The sequence below is a fragment of the Dicentrarchus labrax genome, unplaced genomic scaffold (genome assembly GCF_905237075.1).
Source record: "Dicentrarchus labrax unplaced genomic scaffold, dlabrax2021, whole genome shotgun sequence".
NCBI lineage: Eukaryota > Metazoa > Chordata > Actinopteri > Moronidae > Dicentrarchus > Dicentrarchus labrax.
Window position 1 is genome coordinate 8,054,121 of NW_026136704.1, and position 20,235 is coordinate 8,074,355.

General features: G+C 41.0%; 1 protein-coding gene across 5 annotated transcripts in view; it reads left to right on the forward strand.

The window, feature by feature from the left end:
- The window catches only part of clcn2c (chloride channel 2c), a 159,475-nt gene that overhangs the window by 35,040 nt on the left and 104,200 nt on the right, over positions 1–20,235 (forward strand). For all 5 annotated transcript variants that reach the window (XM_051396517.1, XM_051396518.1, XM_051396522.1 and 2 more), the window contains exon 2: positions 13,122–13,272. In XM_051396517.1, coding sequence (XP_051252477.1) covers positions 13,122–13,272 — 151 coding nt within the window. The remainder of the gene's footprint in view (positions 1–13,121; positions 13,273–20,235) is intronic.

Sequence of the window (20,235 nt, forward strand, 5' to 3'; positions counted from 1 at the left end):
CATAAAATCTGAATAACCAGTACTGTTCCTGTAACATCCAACATTATAGCCCTCAGTTTACCTTTACAACATTGCTGTCTAGCTGTAGGGGGTTTGAACACAAAAACTAATAGTGTTTTTCAGAATGTATGATTTATGCCTGTGTTATGGGCTAGTTTACATCATTTAAAAGCTAACATTTCAAGTCTGTATGTATGTTTTGTGATATTAGGAGCTGTTAACATGGCCACATTAATCCTGTTGAAGGCCGTGGTGCAAAAGATGAGGTGTCTGCCCATATTGACACGGTTGATTTTGTTTTTCTATCTTTCTATGAATGACCTTCATTCCAATCCTGAAAAAACATCATAATAACAGTACAAAAAAAACCCAAGTGCTTCGCACTTGGTCAGCAAACCTGAAGTTATAGGGGCTTGTGTTATCTACTGATCACTGGAATACATTTTCACATAAACAAGTTGGTGAAGCAGAAAGGTGGACAGTTTGGACTTTCATCGGAGAGGATCTGAGATGTGATAGATGAGGACGTAATTCAAGTGATTTTTCTTGTACTTTATGCACCATTTTCCACTTTTGGTCCTGAGTCTGAAAATAGTGGAAAGTAAGTATATGCATGGTTTGAATGTACGAGGTGACGGACCGCTAGTGGTGAAACCATTGGGTGATTATTTATCAATTATTCAGGTGATAGGAAATTAAATGATGGTAATTTCATCTCCAGTAGCATTCTGGCAGATAGGAAGTAGAGTTAGCCTGGGGACCGGATGAATCTGCCGAGCTCACATTTTAGTGTATTCTTTAGCTGTAATTTGAGAAAGTGTGTGAGCAGGCCGCCATTTGGACAATGAAAATGGAACAAGCACAGTCCCAACTTGCAGGATACTAGTCCCTAGTCGTAGTGTCCTTGAGCAAGACACTGAACCATTGCTATAAGCTATATAATATAATTTTCACATTCTGATGAGGCTCAGGCAGCAGCCTAACCTTTCTATGGTGTCAGTATCCGAAAGCTTTAATTTAACAAACAGCAAATCTATTGAGACATTTACAACCAGACTTTATGATGTAATATATTCTGACACGTGTTCCTGACTTCACTCGAACGCGTTATTATTTCTGCCGTATGAGTCGGTGTTTTAATTCTGACAGCGTCAAATGGAGTGCAAAGTGATCCCCAGTGACTGACTTGAATTTTTCCTGTTGACAACCAGAGGACCTCTATGAGCATGTGCAGCTGGAGTGATAGCAGGAAAATTTTTAACACATTACACAAATTTTGATAAACGAGCTGCACTTTGCCTTCAGCGCCCACAAACCGATATAAACTCAGTTGTGCCACGTAAGGGCCACAGTGGATGAGGGAATGATTTTCTCTCCCATTTATTTTTACTCTGCAAGTCATGATGTGTGCTTTTGAATATGTGCTATGTTGAGCTCAGTGTGGTTTGAGTCCCAGTACACTGCTGTCAGCCATGTCACCCGAACAATTCCCCTAATGGGAATCTGTCCACCAGAACTGCTCCTCTAGTGACACCCTCGCCGCCCGCTGCAGTGTCCTCATTCTACCAGGAATCTCAGCGTGGTGTGAAAGTCTTCAAACCTTCTGCAAAGCTTTTCTCACTGTGCTTTGAGAAGCTGTTAAATCACCTGAAACGATCTCATAATGAGACTTTTAATAAACTATTTTGTTGCCGACCACCATTTCAAAGGCTTTTTCCACTCTGCTGCCAAGATCACTGAATTCTTCATGATCAAAATGAGAACAGTCGCATTTTTTTAGTACGATTAACAATCTAAAATGGCTTTGATTTGAGATTGCTTCCACCGTGATGTCTTTTTCTTTTATGGGATTTTCTGTGGACCATGTTTCTGTAGGTTGTGTTTTCCTAATCTGTTAAATCGTGCAAGCTATTGCTGATTATTCATCAATACTGAGCTTTCCCTACTATTTCCAACAAACACATAGCATACACTTGAACCTGTTCTGCATCAGGACTCAAGATAGGCTGGTTCTTTTCTGTTACTGCACATCTAGGTTTATATGTGAAGTTCTTTTAGTTTAGTTTTTGGGGAAAATAACTGAGTCAAAGAGTCAAAACTGTTTGTTTTTGTTGTGTTAAATATAGTGGTGTCAGTCAGATTTAACCAAGCTGGGGTGTAAAGATTTACCGATATGAGTCGGAAGTTGGATTTGACGTTGTAGATGCTATATCAGTATGCAGCCCCCATGATATTAAAATGTATCATCCCTTAATCGTATAGTAGCCCATGTATCTAGATTGGTATCGGATCAGCTTAGAAGGGGGAGATGCACACCCCTATAAATCATCCATCTTTGAACACTACATCTCAGCCTTTCTTACCCTCAGGTGAGCATAGAGGTTATGAACTTCTTTTTAAAATATGAAAATGGGAAATGATCAGTTATTTCTGCGGTATCGGCCATGAGAAGGAGGTAATTATCGGTATCAGCTGAAAACAATCCAAACCGTGCATCCCTAGTTAATATAAAGATTCATTGATTCTAACTTAATTCTTTTAAGTTATGCAGTATTGGTAAAATTACTTGTCTACAGGTTATTTAAAAAAACAAATCAATTTCAGTATTGGCCATCAAAACCGCATGTGGCTTCAAACCTTGGAAGGAAGGACAAAGAGTGATAGAGTGAAGTGAAGTATTTGGAAAGAGCAGCAGTGCAGTTTGCCAGCAGGACTCAATGTGCCCAAGTAAATATGGGTTTTCTTAATGAGGAACAGGAGAGTGCACCTGCTGCTCTCTCTCTCTCTCTCTCTCACTCTCACTCACACACACACACACACACACACACACACACACACACACACAGAAACACACACACAGAAACACACACAGTCCACAGGTGAATATCAGTGCTTTGCAGGGTCTGTGGCTTTTTCTTGTGGCAGTAGTCAAGACGTGGCACTAATACCAATGTGCAGCTGCCAGCCTGCCATTGGAACCGATTACTGGAGCGAGAGAACGGGGCAGCAGTGGACAAAGAGAGCGGGGGATAGAGATTCATGCTGTCACCGTAGTGGGACATCAGTGCTGCTCTGTCTACACGCAACTGATACAGAGAGGAGAGAGACGAGAGGAAGAAGTTAGATTGTGTGCTTAATTTGTCCTCTGAGCTTTTGGAACTTATTGGACTGAATGATCATATTAATTTAACTGGAATTCTGGGACACAGTTTATATGTATATCGCACTAGTTGGAGGCCTTTTTTCAAATAGGAGACTATTGCAGGATGGATGCGCTTTATTGTGTGCATTGGTGTGTGTGTGTGTACTGTAATTCACTGCGTTTCTCTGCTCTCCTTATAGCGCTTACATTGGACAGGTGTGAAGGCTCTGTCATTAATCATCAGCCGTTCCTCCGACGTTCACAGCTGCACTCTTTCATTCTTCGTCTCTACTCCCTTCCTCCATCTTTCTTTTCTTGCCCCAGGTCCTCCCTCCACCCGCATGCACGGTTAAAATCTAAATTCAGCTCACACTGTAGGATGGATTCTGTATAGTGCCAAACTTCCTCACGCCCCCTCCTACTTACACATTAACCCATCCTTTTTTTCCTTTCTTTTTTCTTTACCTTTCTTTGCAGTCTGTCCATCATTTCCCCGCTGCTTTTCTCGAACACCTCCTGCAGTTTTTCCTGCCCCTTATTTTTCTGTTATCCATCCATCCCTCCTACCTTCTTTTCATCCGTCTGTTTGTCCAGTACTGGGTCAGTGTCAGAGGGGCCCACAGGGTTGGCATGGCAGCCTGGCACAAGCACACAAGACTGCCTATTAGCCCCCCGGGGTTCCCCACAGGAAGATTGGGAAACCTTTATTTACTGTACATCCTTCCACATCTCACTCCCCTCAGCCTTTCTCCTCTTAGGTCTCTTTGATGCTCTTCTTGAATCGATTTAATAAGTACAGTCCTGCTGTTCCTGGGCTAAAATTGGGATCAAACTTCTAAGAATTACACCAAAGACTGCTGTAAGGAGCAAACTCAAGAGTAAAAAAGTTGTTTGGGGAGTGTAGAAAGTAAGACACATTTATCAAGTGACTTACTATACTTACAGTGATGTGTAAGGGTAGCCTTTAAAGGGCAGCTGCACTGATTTTACACGTCAAAATGTTTCTACGCGTTTGAGTTGGGTGAAATTTTCGTACCGGCACTGCAGCTGTTTTACCTCTCACTCGTTCTTCGGTTCTCCGCCTCAAATGTTGGCAGCTTAGTTGCGTTTTAGGTAATATAGGGATCTGATTTTGACAAAGAAGAAGAAGGATGCAGGGAAAGAGGTGGAATCTCTGCTTCTGCTGCAAAGATTTAGAAACCTTTTGTAATACCTTTTTTGATACCTTTTCAAAAAAACAACCCATCAAGAGTCTGACAAAGCTGTACTGTAGAAGTGGAAATGCTAAATGCTATTTTTTTCTACACCTGCCAAGTTGTTGATTCCTGAAAAAAGTGGTATGTTGTTTTGCAAAAACATACATAACATTACATTTTTTTTAAAGGTTTGGGGGATTTTATGTGGGTTTAATCCTTGATATCTCCAGTAGGAGGTGTAACGTGAAATTAACAACAATCTAATAGGGCTGAAAAATAATCGAAATATGATCAAAATCCCAATATGCGAATCACAGTGGCTGCAATTGTTTGATAAAAGTAAAATGTGTGACAAAACAGCAATATAATGATGTACTGTAGTTCTGCAGAGATGCCCTGGCCTACAAATCTTCTTCAGATTTAAGAAAACATGTTTGTTTGGTACAGACCCCACAAAATGTCACACCATTGGGATTTTTTCCCCCAGTGAAAATGTAATTTGTGATGCAAAAATAATTATTCCCACACTGATCATAAATCATATCACAATTGCAAAATTAGTAAATAGCAATAAGATGTTTTTACCATAACATGCAGTCCTATTATCTAAGATATGTATTTTAATTAATAAAAAAGGAGGAAATGATCAGCTGAAATGGAAATAAAGAAAACTAAACTGGAGCAGGAAAGAAATCCTGCTGCCAGTAGAGGTACATCAGAGAATTACATCAGAATTTAGGACCGCAGGCAGTAAAGATGCATTCAAAGTGATTGCAAAACAATACCAGCTTCATTATTGTTTGCACTCCTGACGACAACAGGAAAAGTAGAATAACATCCTATCAAATGTAAAATGCAAACTGTAGACTTCTACACTACACAATTCTCAAATACACATATATCCTCAGTTAATGTATTATTCATCATACCCAAAGATATTTACTACAGTCACTTCAGAATATAAATCTCATTTTGATTTGCGATTTCATAAGCAAGTCATGAGAAAGTTTGAAAATTGGAGTAAAAGTGAAGGATTTAGCTTCCACTGAAGTCCAAAATTTCACTTTAGCAGCTTCATGAATCTTGGCCTATCTGTAGCTGAAGGTGACATTGCAATTGTTGTTGCTGCTTCACTTTTAGAAGTCTTGAACTAGGAGTCCCCCCCCCCAAATATGCCACATTTAAAATGGAAAATCCAGCCTTCACACTAAGACAAAGGTGCCGCTGTGTTCAGTAACATTCTGTGAACCTAAAAAACTTTCAAGGATGCAGTGTTTTCTCCCACAATTCTATCGCCGTTTGGGTGAAAAAGTCTTTACACCATCAAATTCCTTCCTCTGTCCCACACAGTCTCACTCTTCACCCTTTCTTCCTTCAGTCCCCTCACACAGTCCCTCCTCTAGATTAATTGCACAATGATTCTTTCAAATTCTCCTCTTCCTTCCTTCCCACACAAGTGTGCTGACACACTGGCACTCACACACAACAGGAAAAGGTGTGTGTGTGTGTGTGTGTGTGTGTGTGAACTGCCTCCTCTACCTGTTATTGTCTGAATGAATGTTTTTAAAAGGAAGGTTGTTGGACAAGAGAGAACACCATCTTATCTGCCTTTCATCTCCTTTCACTGCACCACTCGGAATCTTTGAGTGATCAAAATCAATGTTCTTTCTCCATTTTCGTCACACACACAAACAGAAAAGAACACACATGCACACAGACATACTCTGTCAGGGAGCTCATTAGCTGAAGTGAGTAGTGGCAGGCTGGGCTCAACCGGTGAGGCTCTTGGTCATTTGGGCTGACCACTTGGACTGTAGCCAGCTGTGTGTGTGTGTGTGTGTGTGTGTGTGTGTGTGCAAGAGAGAGACAGAGACAGATAGAGAGAGATCAGCTCTCTAGTCCCGTTCTTGTACATTTTATGGTCTTGTTCCCTCATTTGGGGTCCCCACTTTGGCTCTGTCTGACTTGTGTGTGGTTGGCAGTGAACCACACGCAATACCACAAAAGATAGCAAACACACACTCACACACAAGCTCTTTTTTTTGCCACTGGCCCCACATTACCTTTGTGCAAAAAGTGACTCATACTACTTCATCCCTTTAGTTTTACAGTACTATTTTGCCAACATTTTAATTCAATTTTTGTGTAAGGTAATTTAAATCACACTGCTGCACACTGTGCATATTTTTCTATTCAAAGGAGAAACTTTTTCGGACATATTTGTGGAAACGGAGACTAAGATTGAGGCCTCTGGGTGGGTGTTTCCCATGGCAGCGGGTGACTGACATTTGAAAGCCAGGGTTGCTTGGAGACACACTTTCAACCTCCGCGTTACACGATTGACGGGATCTTGTCCAAGCGCTATAGTCTCTGAACATTGATGCAAGATGTTATTTTCCTCTTTTTCAACAAGCCCACTCAGCACTGGTTACATTGAAGACGTTTGTCCCTTTACCTTAATATTCCGCTTGTATTCCACTGGAGCAAGCTCGGCTAACTAGCTTTTTTTTGGAAAGGCGAAACTAGTTAGCTTAACCTGCTAACGTAAGCAGTGATTCTAGATATTACTGTTATTTCTGCTGAATCATTGGCAGCTCCAAATCACTCAGTGCTGTTTTCGTCCCATATTGTACAACGGAACGAGTCTAGCTGGCATTAGCTGTCTCTCATAGGTCCAGATGTGCTGATGACAAATAACTAGACTGTCCAAACTTGCAGCAGCTGTGACCTTCGCTCTCCATACGTTACCGGTGATTTTAATCGCAGCACAGAGAAATGTACAGATTGCTGAAAGTCAATTTAGTCCAGTATCACAAATCACAATAAGCCTGTAGGAGTTTTACAATCTGTACAGCCTATGGCACCCTCTGTCCTTAGACCCTCAATTGGGACAGGGAAGAACTACCCACAAAACCTTTACAGCGAGAAAATTGAAGTCTGGGTTTGGGTGTCCACTGTAACCATGCTGGGCTGATTTAAACTCCGGCCGGGCTGGTTCACTCATTAACTCTTCTCAATGGCTGAACCAGGGGAAGGTGTGGCTCCAGCTGAGCTCTTTGATTGGCTCCCGGAGACAGTCAGGACCTTTTTGCTACGTAGAGTCTTTCCTTGACTTGTTTTCCCTCTGGACTTTTCTTATCAATACAACATGATTTTGTTTCCTTTCCCCTCGCCCTTGTAGTTTTAATCCTTGTAACAAGCTCAGAATCATAAACAGTTATTACATTTTACCATCACTGATGTTTGCCGAATTCATGACCACAGTTATTTGCAATGTTTTATGATCACCTATGTGTTAAGAAAATTCTATGGCCCGTCCGTGCAATCCATGGTAATAAACAAAATTGTTTCTTTGAAGTTGAAAGCTGAAATGTTCATATTTCCAAAAGGTCGTAGTCACCTTTTATCTCCTATGTCATCTATGGGTCCATCAGAACTTCAAAAAAATGACGGGACCAGTGGATTTACATTTTATTTACCCTGCCCCGTTCAAGTACAGCACCTCATTTCACACACCTCGAATATTCAGATGCTACCCCAACACATACGTTTTACTCCTGTTTCAACCTTCGTAAAGAATTTCTTGAAGAGACTATTGCGTAAAAAAAACAGGTCAAGGACACAGGTGGGACTTATCTCCCTCCTCTATCTCACCTGTTATCTCGCATATTTCTAGTGTCATTAAACAGCATCACTTGACCCTTGAGGCGTTTTTATGGTTTCCATCTTGGTGAAACTGAAGGTCACTTGTTAATTGCAGGTTTGTCAGTTAGTCTTTTGAACTGTGTTGTTTCTTCCATGTTAAATGTTTGAAGTGGAATTCTTGGTAGGAAACATTTCACGGCTTTGCAAACAAGTAAAAATGTTTTGGTATCTTGCTTCATAGTGTCTTCAGTGAATAATACCCTCCATATCGATGCTGGAATCATTTGTCACCCTTGCCCTCTCCCTTGCCCCAGCAGCCAGGACAATGAGTCCAGGACAACCCGTTCATCTGGGATCAATTAACCCAGGCAGGCAGGCTCAGCCGAGCGCCGTTTCTGACTATGCTCAACATAATGATAGGCTTTCAACCAGTAATGCCTTTGTTCTGGATGGGTCTGTTTGTTTTCTTCCTCTAGTCAGAAGTGAGTTTCAAGGGGGTGCATCTGAGAAGGTCTATTTCTGCCCTCTTGTTTTCGGGTCTTTTGAGTTTCCGTTGCGTTTGAAGTCTCCTTACTTAATTAAAACTTAGGGTTGGCGATCATGAATGTGGCTGAGAATGCCATGCAGAATGGCATCTTGGGTAGAACAGCGGTTGACATTTGATGTCAGAAACCCCAAATCGCTCCCCAAATGTTTCCCTTCTTGATTTTTCCTCTGTTTGTGTTCATTCCTTCACTGTTCCCATTTTGGACTTTTACATGGATCCGGAGAGGTATTTTGAGGCTTGTCAGTCAATTAATCCTTTCTACCGAATATGGTCTGGTATTAAGATATGGTTTTGAAGTGGAACCAGCTCCACATTTTTGAGACCACGGATTCATCAAGAAACATTTAAATTAAAGATTTTTGATCCTGCTCATCTATTCCTTAAAATTTGGTCTGACCACACGAAAGCGTCAACACATGTGCATAGTGTTGAGCTAGTGCTCAAAAGTATGGCTAAACCTGACAAAAGTCATTAATGATGAATTCAATTTCACTGCATTAAAATTACGTGTTTAACCCGAGTACAAAACGGTGTACGGCAAATTGTGCATAGCAGGAGAGGATATGTATATTTATGTTCTTGTTGTTATTTAATTATACAAATAGGAAACAGGATTCAATGAAAATAATTAGCACAATTGCAATTGATAATATCTAAATAATATCCAGTACTGCTGAGCAATGGCCACTGCTGACTCAGAGCTTTGTACCAACTCATAACTCCCTGACTGACACACCTCCTTGCTTTGCTGTCTTGCCCCCCCCCGAAAAGTCCATCATCTGTTTCCCAGTTCAGTTAAGCCGCCTATTTCAGTCTCAGATCCTTTGATAAGCTTGAGTCAGGCATTTTCAGGTGCTCCCCACTGAAGGATCAGTCTGTATCCACTGTAGTGAGTGGGTGTCTTTTCATCGGCGCCAAATGGTCATCTTACAACAGGCAGGTGGTTTTTGCACGAATACACACGTGGAGAAACAGTGCTCTTCTCATATGCAGAAATCAGCAAAAGCACACACCCTCCCAAGGAAAGAACTCAAGTGCTCGAATTATGCAGAGAGGTATAAGCCAGGCATTTCAAGCTCAGCGTTTGGCCTCGAAAGCATTCTTAAGGCCACACAGTCTCTTAGCTGGCCCTTGGCATGAACACACACTGTTCCAATTTTTTATTTCCAATTTTCTTCTCCTTTTTCATTTAAAATCTGCCTGCCCAACTGTGTTGTTCAAGTTCTCTTGTAAGGTAATACAAGACTAACTACACCTGTTGAGTGTAAAAGCCGTGGTAAGCTTCAAACGAACAAGGGTTTAAGAGGTGTTGTGTGCAAAAATGTTTATATTTATTACGGATGGGTACACTGAAGGGCGAGGTGAATAGCCTGCTGTCATAGAGGGGAAGGGTTGGAGGATGGAATATGAATTTGTGGAAATTGGGAAAATGGTGCACAATTTGAGACGGTCTATTCTTGGAGGCATTCATGGTGGTGCACTCAATTATACACACAAAGTGACAGTAGTTTGAGGGAGAAGTCTAAACCCTGCCTACTTACACTTCCACAAACCTGGCCAATTGCTGTGTAAAGTTGTTTCAGAAAGTTCCGGAAATTGTTGGATCCATACCCCTGAATTAGCCATCAGGGGATTTATGACGCTGTTAGCTTGCAGCTAGCACACTGAGGCCTCGAGTAGTGACATTTATACAGCATTATTGTTTTCAGGTTTTGCAAGTGCATTGTTCTGAACCATTTTGTAATGACATTGAGAAACTGTGATTGTAGATCAGTCATGTCTATTTAATAAAGCCAGCAGTAGTGCTGATACCAGTGACGGACACTGCTGGAATTCTATTGACCCTGGTGGCTCAATTGGCAAAGCTTTACAAATACCAAGCATGTTTGATATGGACGGGACTTGCACAACACAGGGCTGCAGGGCTTGGAAACAGCAGTCAACCTTTTCACAGCATGGCTGTGATGAGGCCCTGTCAAACACGCATTCTGTATTAAGGTAAATGTCCTTGATCCTCTGTTTTACCTGACAGTCCTACAATTTAAAATCTAGTCAACCTGATGTGATCATTGACCCCAAAAAAACAGCAACTAGTGAACCAGCTTTATGGTTCACACAAACTTATAAGTGTGTGTGTGTGTGTGTGTGTGTGTGTGTGTGTGTGTGTGTGTGTGTGTGTGTGTGTGTGTGTGTGTGTCTGTGTGTGGCTAAAAATAGCCGGCAGTGCATGGCAGACGGTGTTTACAAGGTGCCAAGTTCATCTCTGTCATCATTCACAGTTCAGCATTGTGTGTGTGTGGGTGCGTGGGTATGTGAATGCCCGTGTGTGTAATATCTAAACACTTTCTTCCATCAGGCCGTAGGGGCCACGTTCCAAGAAATGTAGGCACGCTTCCAGTGTCTGTTTTTATCCTGACGTGCATGGAAAATGAGTGAATCTGGACAGTTGATTTTTGAAACGGCAATGTACCTTTTGCTCTGCTGTGTAAACACAACCACATCAGTCTCAAAGTGAAAAGTGAAGTACTATTATTGTGACGTGGGAAGAGTATGCATTTTTTTTCAAGGTCATACCATTATGTTATGTTTATAACTCATTGTGAATATTGTTATTTGGCAACTGTTGTCTATCTGACAGTTTCCAAAGGCAGAAAGAAAGGCAGCTATTTTTAGATTTAGTCTTTATCTTAGCTCTGAGATCATCCATATGAGTTGTAGTCATATTTAGGCAACTTCATCCTTATTTATTCTCAATTTCTGTTTGTCAAAAACACTTATAGTTTCAGTCACAACCAAGTAAGAGCATTCTCTTCAAACTTGCGTAAACATCAGTTGTGTTTAACAGACCTTCTGTTTTTGAAAAAATGCATTTGGCCTTACTGAAAAAACCAAAGCACAACACGTTTTATGATTCTATAAAGTTAAAGATTGGAAGTCTCCTCAAGCGCCATCACCAGGTCAGAATTTCAGTTCTCTGCAAAGCTATAATTTACGTCACCTTCTCAGTCTGCATAACTTTTGAGGCTGTAAGCTGTGTGGTGAGCTCTACGCTCCAGCACGGATGGTGCTGCACTGCACGTGATGTTGGCAAAAGGCTCCAGCACGTCAACACCAACAACACAAAGCAAAACAGAATTTGGAGCTTGTGCATTATATAATTTTAAAATGCAAATACACTGTAGCTAAGCCTTGCATTAAGCTGAACATTTCCCAGAGAAACTGTATTCCATTTGAAAAAGTGCAGATTTATTCCTGTGTTGGTTCTGTTCATAATGACCACATGTGGTCTGACACACTCTTTTGGGCCCTCTCACCAGCAGAGAGACTCTTATGAAGCTAGATGATCTAGCACTGTGCATTTAGGAATGAGGCTACAATACTGTGTAATCCATCCCCTGTTCACTGTGGACTTGAGCTGTGCGCCACAGGGTTTGGACTTTGAAGAGTAATGCCTGTAATCTGTGAATTTCAAATATGCTAAGAATATGTGCAAAACTTTGTCACAATTGGATCAGTTTTGCAGGAATGATCAAAAAGTATGTTTTGCAGGAACACAAATGTTCTGGCACAAATCCGATTCTTTATACCTGTATATTTATTTCTTGTAATCCCAGGAAAAGAAATGTGTCTGTAGACGTTCCTGTTGGTAAAGAAGCTACACTAATGTTGCTTCCTATAGGGCCACCATCTGGCCTTGTGTAATTTCTGTCGTCTGAGGAGGAGTGCAGAACAGTCTGTGCTAAAAGACGTGGGTCTATGGAAACGGTGAATTTTGATTGTTGTTGTTGCTAATACCCAAATTCTGCTCATCAGCAACTCACATGCTGCTGAAATCAGCCTTGATGACCTTGACTGACCTGTTGATGCGGGTTGCAAACGCCCTGCTGTGTTGTGACGGGTGGCCAAGGGGAAGTCATTAGTGCCCCTGTTCCTGTGCACCACCCAGGAGCATTATGGGAGGGGGAACTGGTGTCTGGGCGGTGTATGAAACTTGGCGCTTCCTGTCTCTTGTGCTGCTGACTTGACTTCTTTTGTATGTGTGTATTTGTCTGCGTTCAAGAGCATGTATGTTGTTTCGGGATGGGTACGTTTGTGCGTGTGAGTTGTTATGCTGGTGTCACCGGTTCGGAGCCAGTGAGAAGTTATTGGGTTCATTGCAGAGACTGTGCGGCTGGGTGTGTTTCCTTAAAGTGAAAAAAAGATACATTTTTATCTTTTTCAGGGGGTTCTTTTACAGAATAAGAGACGGAGGAGGTTCTGCTCTTTGTGCTATTCACTGTCCTTCCACACTGACCTGCTGGCCCTTATGGTCCAGAGGTCTTCCAGGTCATTAGAAGTCAGCAGTGATAGCACTGTATCTGTCTTTACTACTGTCTCCCCCCCTCTACCTCATCATCCCCCCCGTTTCTTTCTCCAGCTCACTGCATTCACATATTTAATCAGTGGGGAAGATGCAGAACCAGCAATGTGGTTGTTTTAAATGTCAAATGAAAAATAAGCGTTCTCTCTCTCTCTGCTGGTTGGTAGGGTGTGAGGAATGTGTGCGTACATTGAACGCTTAAGCTAATGCCCTCACTGTGTCGTTTTCCAGATGTATGGGCGCTACACCCAGGAGCTCGGGGTGTATGCCAAAGAGGAGGCCGCTCGGCTGAGGGAGAGCGGGCAGAGGCGATCGGTCAGCGACCGAAGCCGGACCCTGGACCTGCTGGAGTACGACAAAGGACGCTGTGCCAAGTGTCGCAGTAAGTCTCATACCAAAGGGTCAACAAGCAATAACTGTTCCAACAGATAGTATACAGTATACATCATTTCTAGTTTAGGACAATTGGCGTTAATGCTTCATTATGGATATTTAGAGACTCAAAATATTCTATTCTTTGGATAAAGGAAGCCTCATTTAATAGGAAGTCTATATGAAATCAAGAGGGATCTTAGGCTTAAGAGCTGAGGATACACTACGTGAATACTTGTAAAATATAATTGTCCTGAATTAATAACATGCTATTTATCAATCTAAAGCTCTATAAATATCTATAATGAAAATATAGGTTTTCCACAAAGTTTTGATATTAAAAGGATAGAATTTGTGTGTGTTGCAGCTTTACTAGGAATGAATACCAATGCAAAAGGCAGTCAAATTATTGATTAAAGAAATAAACAGCCCTGGGGGGTAGAGCCAATATTTTAGTGGCTCCAAGAACCATTTTACAAAATCTCCTTTGCTACATGAACCCTTTACGGTTCTGTACAAACCCAAAAAAACAAGATAGAAAAGACAAAAAAATTATGAAACTTTTTCCAACTAGCTTGAGAAGTGAAGTCCAAAAACTTTCCTATTATGTTCAAATTCATAAAATACATTGCTACATAACAAGCACTCACACACTATCTCACTTCAGTACCTTAGCACTAGAGACTCACCATGCCACTTTATGTGGCTATAACAAATATGGAAATTGGCCTCAATTGGAAAGAAAATGTATTAATGAGCTTTTTCTGGCTGTCAAATTCAAGGAATGTCCATTTAGAACAGAGAAACATTCCACTGTCTTCATTACTATGTAATAAAATCAGCCTAAAATTATAGTTTTTAGGGTTCTGATATGGTTTTCCTCTTTATCCATTTCTTTACGTCTCCTCATATATGATACACCACACTAGGCAGTGATATTTACAAAGCAGTCAATAATGAGGTGTGCCTTGGAACAGAGTGCACTGCGGTACTAAAAAGGTCAGGAATGGTGTTTCACTGAGCCTTTCACGTGCGTTTTAATGTCAGTGAACATCATGTTTTATTGCAGTCTAATGGGACTGAAACTCCAGATGAGTCCAGTATGAATCAGTGGTGTTACTGACAGAGATCATTGGGGCTATTGGAGACAGATATTTCAGATAGGGTATGTGGTGGTGGGTTTATTACATTCTGGGAAGTCTGGAAATGTCTTTGATAAACAGCTTTACAGGAATACTGAAGTGCAGGAAAGGAGAGAGAATTTAATTTGCAGACTGTTTCTGAACTCAAAACACAAAGAACACGGAAAGGAGTCGCCTCATTAATGTCTTCGGTGATGACTCCAGTACAGAAAAAGTCTTGTAATCTTACACCACAGCTATAGCGGTAACTTTTAGTATTGGATAGTACATTATATCAGCCCCAGTAAAAGGAATAGAAACAGTGTACGCTCCATATATCGTCCTGAACCATCTGAAGCATCACTGCCCAAAGGGGGAACATCATTTGAACATTACCTTAGTGTTGGGAATGTAATAGTAAAGGCCCTTTGCTGGTCTAAAATAGACTTACTGCCTTACTGCTTTTTGCTTTAGGGGCATTGATCATGTTGCACAGTGGGATAGAAAGGGAAAGAGAAGAAATGCTGCTGCGCTGAACAATCGTCACAACAACAATCCTTTGCTGTGAATCTGTGAACGACATCTGAATGATCCCACATTTAAATGCAAGGAGGGATCCATGTGAACATCCCCCCACCTTTGTAGAGTTGGTGGTGATAACAGTAATTGTGTGTGTGTGTGTGTGTGTGTGTGTGTGTGTGTGTGTGTGTGTGTGTGTGTGTGTGTGTGTGTGTGTGTGTGTGTGTGTCAGATGATAATGAGATTAGATAAGGTTGTATAGGACACATAACAGGACAACAGGCTGTAAGGTAGGAGATACCATTCACATGCATGTGTAAGATGAGAGAAGGCATTTTACTTAACATCACACACACACTCTCACTCTGACACACACACAGCATCAGTTGCAGATGGTGTGTGTTTGTGGTGAAGCTTTGTTTGTCCACAAGTCTTGTGTTGGGACTTGCCAAAGGATGTCTACATCACCACACTGGTTTTTATCTCTCTCTCCTTCTCTTTTGTCTCTGTGTCTCTGTCAAACCTCTTCTCTTTTCCCTGCTTTCAAGATTACATTGATTGAGTTAAACCGTATGCATCTTGGCTTTATTATTAGTTTTTACATGTTTTTTAAAAAGTTGTGTTAATGCACTTGATACAGGGACATGTGTTGTGAACATTTCTGTAACAGAGTGACAGAGCAGCCCTTTCAGATTTGTACTGCAATATTCAAACAGAAATTTGCAAATTGATTCTCCACCTGCCAGCTGAGAGAATGACCAGAAAGAAGTTAAGCATTCATATTTATACACACAGTCTCACACATCACAGAGCATTTGGTCATCCTCAGAGACAGGTGTTTAGCTGCACAGTTGTTCATTCATAGCTCTATCTATCCTTCTTCCCAGGGGATTTCCTTCTCTGCCTCTGTCTGCTGAGACTGAAAGTTGAAGGCAAAGTCTCACACAGCTTCTCCCTCAATAGCATTTACCAGCGGCTGGGAACAGGCAATTAATGGTTTCACGCTGAAAAACAGAAAAGAGTATTACCCTGTGTTCTTAGCTAAAAAACAGTCTTACATAAGGCAGTGTTTAGAAACATAAAACATCACCATAAACAGTAAGACTGTTCACACTGGAGGCACAAGTGACCCAAATGAAATATTTTTGTTCATACGTGACTCAGATCTGTGTTTTTCAGTGTGAGCAGCAGAAATGCAGTCTGACCTTTTCAGGTCTGGTTTGGGCCACTTTCACGTGTGGTCCAAATCAGATAGAGGTCTGATGTTTTGCAATGTCCCTCAGTGTGACTTGACTAGATCTGCGTTCGTCAGGCTTGTCACTTCTGGACTGTGACCTGTTCACATTAGAATCTGATATGGGCCGTTTTAAAAAAAATAAAATGAACAGCCAAACGACACAGTCAGATCTGAGCAATAAATCAGAATTGAGTGCTAAGGCTTGCAGTGTGAACAGAGCCTAAGGGTGTATATAGGGGTGGTACCAGTGTAATAGAGAGCAGCCTACAGCAGCAGCAGTTGTTTGAAATATGATCAGAAGTTTTAGATTGGTCTGGGATAGATTCAAACAACTGGGTGATAAACAATATAAAGGCCCTAACTTCAGCTTTTGTAGAATTTGAAAACATCTGACAAGGGTTTCCATTTTTAAAATAACTTTAGGATTCACTGATCATTCACTGATTGTGTATTTCATCTTAAATGAGATTCACAATTTTTCAGGTCTGTCTTAAGGCAATAGTCAGGTGTCTGTATAAACACAGACACACTGAAATACATTGGAATATATTTTTATAGGGAGTAAAGACTGTGGGTTTGGCCCCCATCTCTTACATTAGAAGTGCATTAGGAAGGGATCTCTTCACAACCAGTAGAAACAGGAGCAATGATTACAGCAAGCTAAACCTTTTTTCAGTGTTTATATGGGCACCTGACTATTGTATTAACAGACTTGAACCTATATTATTTATGGAATAACATGGCATCCAGTGACCAGGATGGGGGAGTTGGCGTAAGTCATCAGTAACCTAAAGCTATAGATTAGCCATAGTCACATGTGTCCTCTGCTCAAATCACTGCTGAAGTGCTGTTGAGCATGTCAGTAAGGTTTTAGTAAGGTTTTTTTCCCGTGCAGCTGCCTGTTCTGTGTAAATGGGGCGCCCTCTGCTGTTAAGAAGTGCTCAGTGCACCAAGAACTAATCTCTCATAGACCCTCTTTTGTCCTAAATGCTGCAGGTGTGTGTGTGTGTGTGTCCTCTGCTCTCATCTCGGTGATGAGTTTCGCTGTTGTTTCACTGGCGGCTGATGAGTCAGCTATCCATCTCCCTCTTCCTCATCCTCTCTATAAGGATGGGGACACAATAATGCCGGCAATTGAATTGATTTGTCCCACAGCAGGTAGCTTCAAGCACGAGAGATTTGATCTGGATGGCACTGCAGCCACACACACACTTTTCTCTCTGCATGAGAAAAAGGCAAATGTAAACACACACAGAGTGAGGTATAGGCATTAAACAAGAGGCGACTGGCTGAAAATATATGTAAATATAAAGTCACACACACACACACACACACACACACACACACACACACACACACACACACACACACACACACACACACACACTGATCTTTCTTTGCTGCTGTGGGTTATGACTGCAGCTGCTGTGGGAGACAGGGAGGTACTCTCACTCTCACACACAAATACACAGTATTCCCTTGCTTAGATCGGCACAATCTCTCTTTATTATTGCTCACTCATACTGTTTTGTTATTTATTTTATAGACACACATACACGGAGAAACCAACACACATCTTCCTTTTCATTTGCTGGTGTTTAATGATGCTGAATGTTGCAGCCAGCAGCAGAATCTCCAGCCTATCATCTGTACAGCCCAGCCCAGGAGGAGCTGTCATCATTTTAACTGTGTGTTAACAGTGTGTGTGTGTGTGTGTGTGTGTGTGTGTGTGTGTGTGTGACTTGATATGCTGGTACGAGTCCTCCGACAGTCTGTCCCAGCAGCTCCAGGCATTGTTCACGGCGAAATGTAATGACAGCAGAGCGGCTGGAACAACAGGTAGCGCCTCTGTAATTGTGGCCAGCGGGGTAGCAGACAGACATATTTCAGTCACAAGATGCTGCTGGCAGTTCAGTGTACTGTAGAGCCTGTTAATATGTGTACACTGTCAGCTTTAATGCTTGTCAAATATTTGAATTGTATGAAGTTTTTGGGACTTGGGAGCATTAATCCCTTCAGAACTGGCGAAGAACAATCAGTATAATTGTGATTATTTAAATTTATATGACACAACATTTACAATTTTCGCTAATTTTGTTGATAAAACAAACATCTCTTAAGGTCTAATTGCCACATAAAAAAGTATATTTGGATAGTAATACTAGTCTAAGGTACATGCAAAACCAAAATGCCAAAAATTGATGATATCAAGAAACAGGTTAAACTTGCAGTAACTACAAAACAGAGCTGAAAAAATCCGACCAAACAGAGCTAAATCCAGTTAAAGCTAGCTGGTGAGATGGCGACGGCCAGCTCTGGCTAACACTGAATTTAAGTTTGTTTCCTGTAATTTAAAGGGTTCAGTTTGATTCACACACATTCATTTTGTTTAATAGAGTAGCAGTAAGCTACTTTTTAAGCCAGAAATTTAAATGTAATGCATTTTCAGTTCATTTATTGTATTGATTTTAAGGTAATCATCAATAGAAAGTGAAAGAACAGTGTGTTTTGTATTTCCCCCTCATATTCCCCTTAGTTTTACCAGGCAGAGCTCAGTTTAAGGATGTCTGTTTTTAGATAAGCAGTCCAAACACACAAACACAGAATTAAGACATCAGTTACGCAGTTTACGCAGTCTGTCTGAAATCTTCAAACCAACTCAAATCAAGCTGCTTCTTGGTTTTACCAGCACCAGAACGTTCCATTGCCTTCTATTATCTAAAATTGGCCCCATGAGCTGGCACGACAATTGGCATGTAGGTGTATTTAAAAGCTCTTACAACATAAAAAAAAAAAGTTACATAGCAACAGGAAGGTTTTCAAGAACCCTAGATGGAAGGACATCATGGAAAAGCAGTGACAGTGTTATAGTAGGCTACCACAATCACAGAAAAGGATCCTATTTAATCATTCTTATCATGTCATTATCATTACAATGAATCACATGTTTAGCACAGATTACAGTCAAAACTCTTGAGAGCAAGTTTACCTTTTTGTAAACTGTAAAGCTTGGAAAAATAAAAAAGTGTACTGGTTATAGTTTTCTTTAAAAGTGACTGATATCTGCAGCTCCTGGACCTGGAGCCCAGTATGCCACCTTTTAGAATTTATACGTTTAATTTCTAGCTTTTAACTGGTGACTTTTAAGGCTTGACTGGTTCTGCCTCTACAGCTAGACTCCACATCTATCATTTCCTTATGAGACAGGACCCTGTCGTGCATCATCAGCCAGGCCACCTTTGCTCTTTCCGAGGCTGAGGAAAAGCAGAGTGGTTCTTTTTGTAAGGAGCTGTACATTTGCTCAAGATCAGACAATCAGAGGACCTTGTTTTGAACCATTAGTTCAAAAATAGACATTTATGGTTATGCTTTCATAAAGCTGCTTTACCTGCAGTTTTCTACCTGTAGGTAATGTGTCAGCGGGTGCAGTTTGCAACCAAGAGTAGCTGTTCAGGTCTTCAGTGAAAACTGCCTCAGTGATTGCGATTACTGTAATCTAATGACATCTTGGTTATTCTTTTTGTTGAAATATTCTGAGCATTCAGTAGAAAAGTGTTGTGGAGTTGTCATTAACAGCTATTTAACTGAGGTATATTATTTTATCAGGCAAAATTCAGCCATGTGACATATTGTATTGATTTTGCAACCAGTTTATATTCATTAATTTGTACTTTGAATGGTTAACCTCCACCAATGCAATTGTTACTTAAATTTGGCAACCATTTAACTTATTTAATCTCCTAATAGGTGTGCTGTTGTATGACGTTATCAGCTATATATAATAGAGCATATAGAGTAATCATACAAGTTCCCCATTGCTGTCCCAATCTACTGTACTTCTGATTTAAAGTTGTAGTTTTCTTGGTAGCTGGGTCACAAGTTGGTCAACTGACTTCTTCATGTTCCTCAGTTTTGGATGGAGGTGATTAATTAGCCAATGATAATGGAGACTTATCTGCTATCTAGCAAACAATCTTAAGGATACAGATACCACAGGGAGCTGAGTGCTCCAGTAGCTGTTGTTCATAGCTTTTTATACAGGACTCCCTGCTGCGACCAACCATTTTGAAAGAGCATTTTATTTGTGTTGGCATCT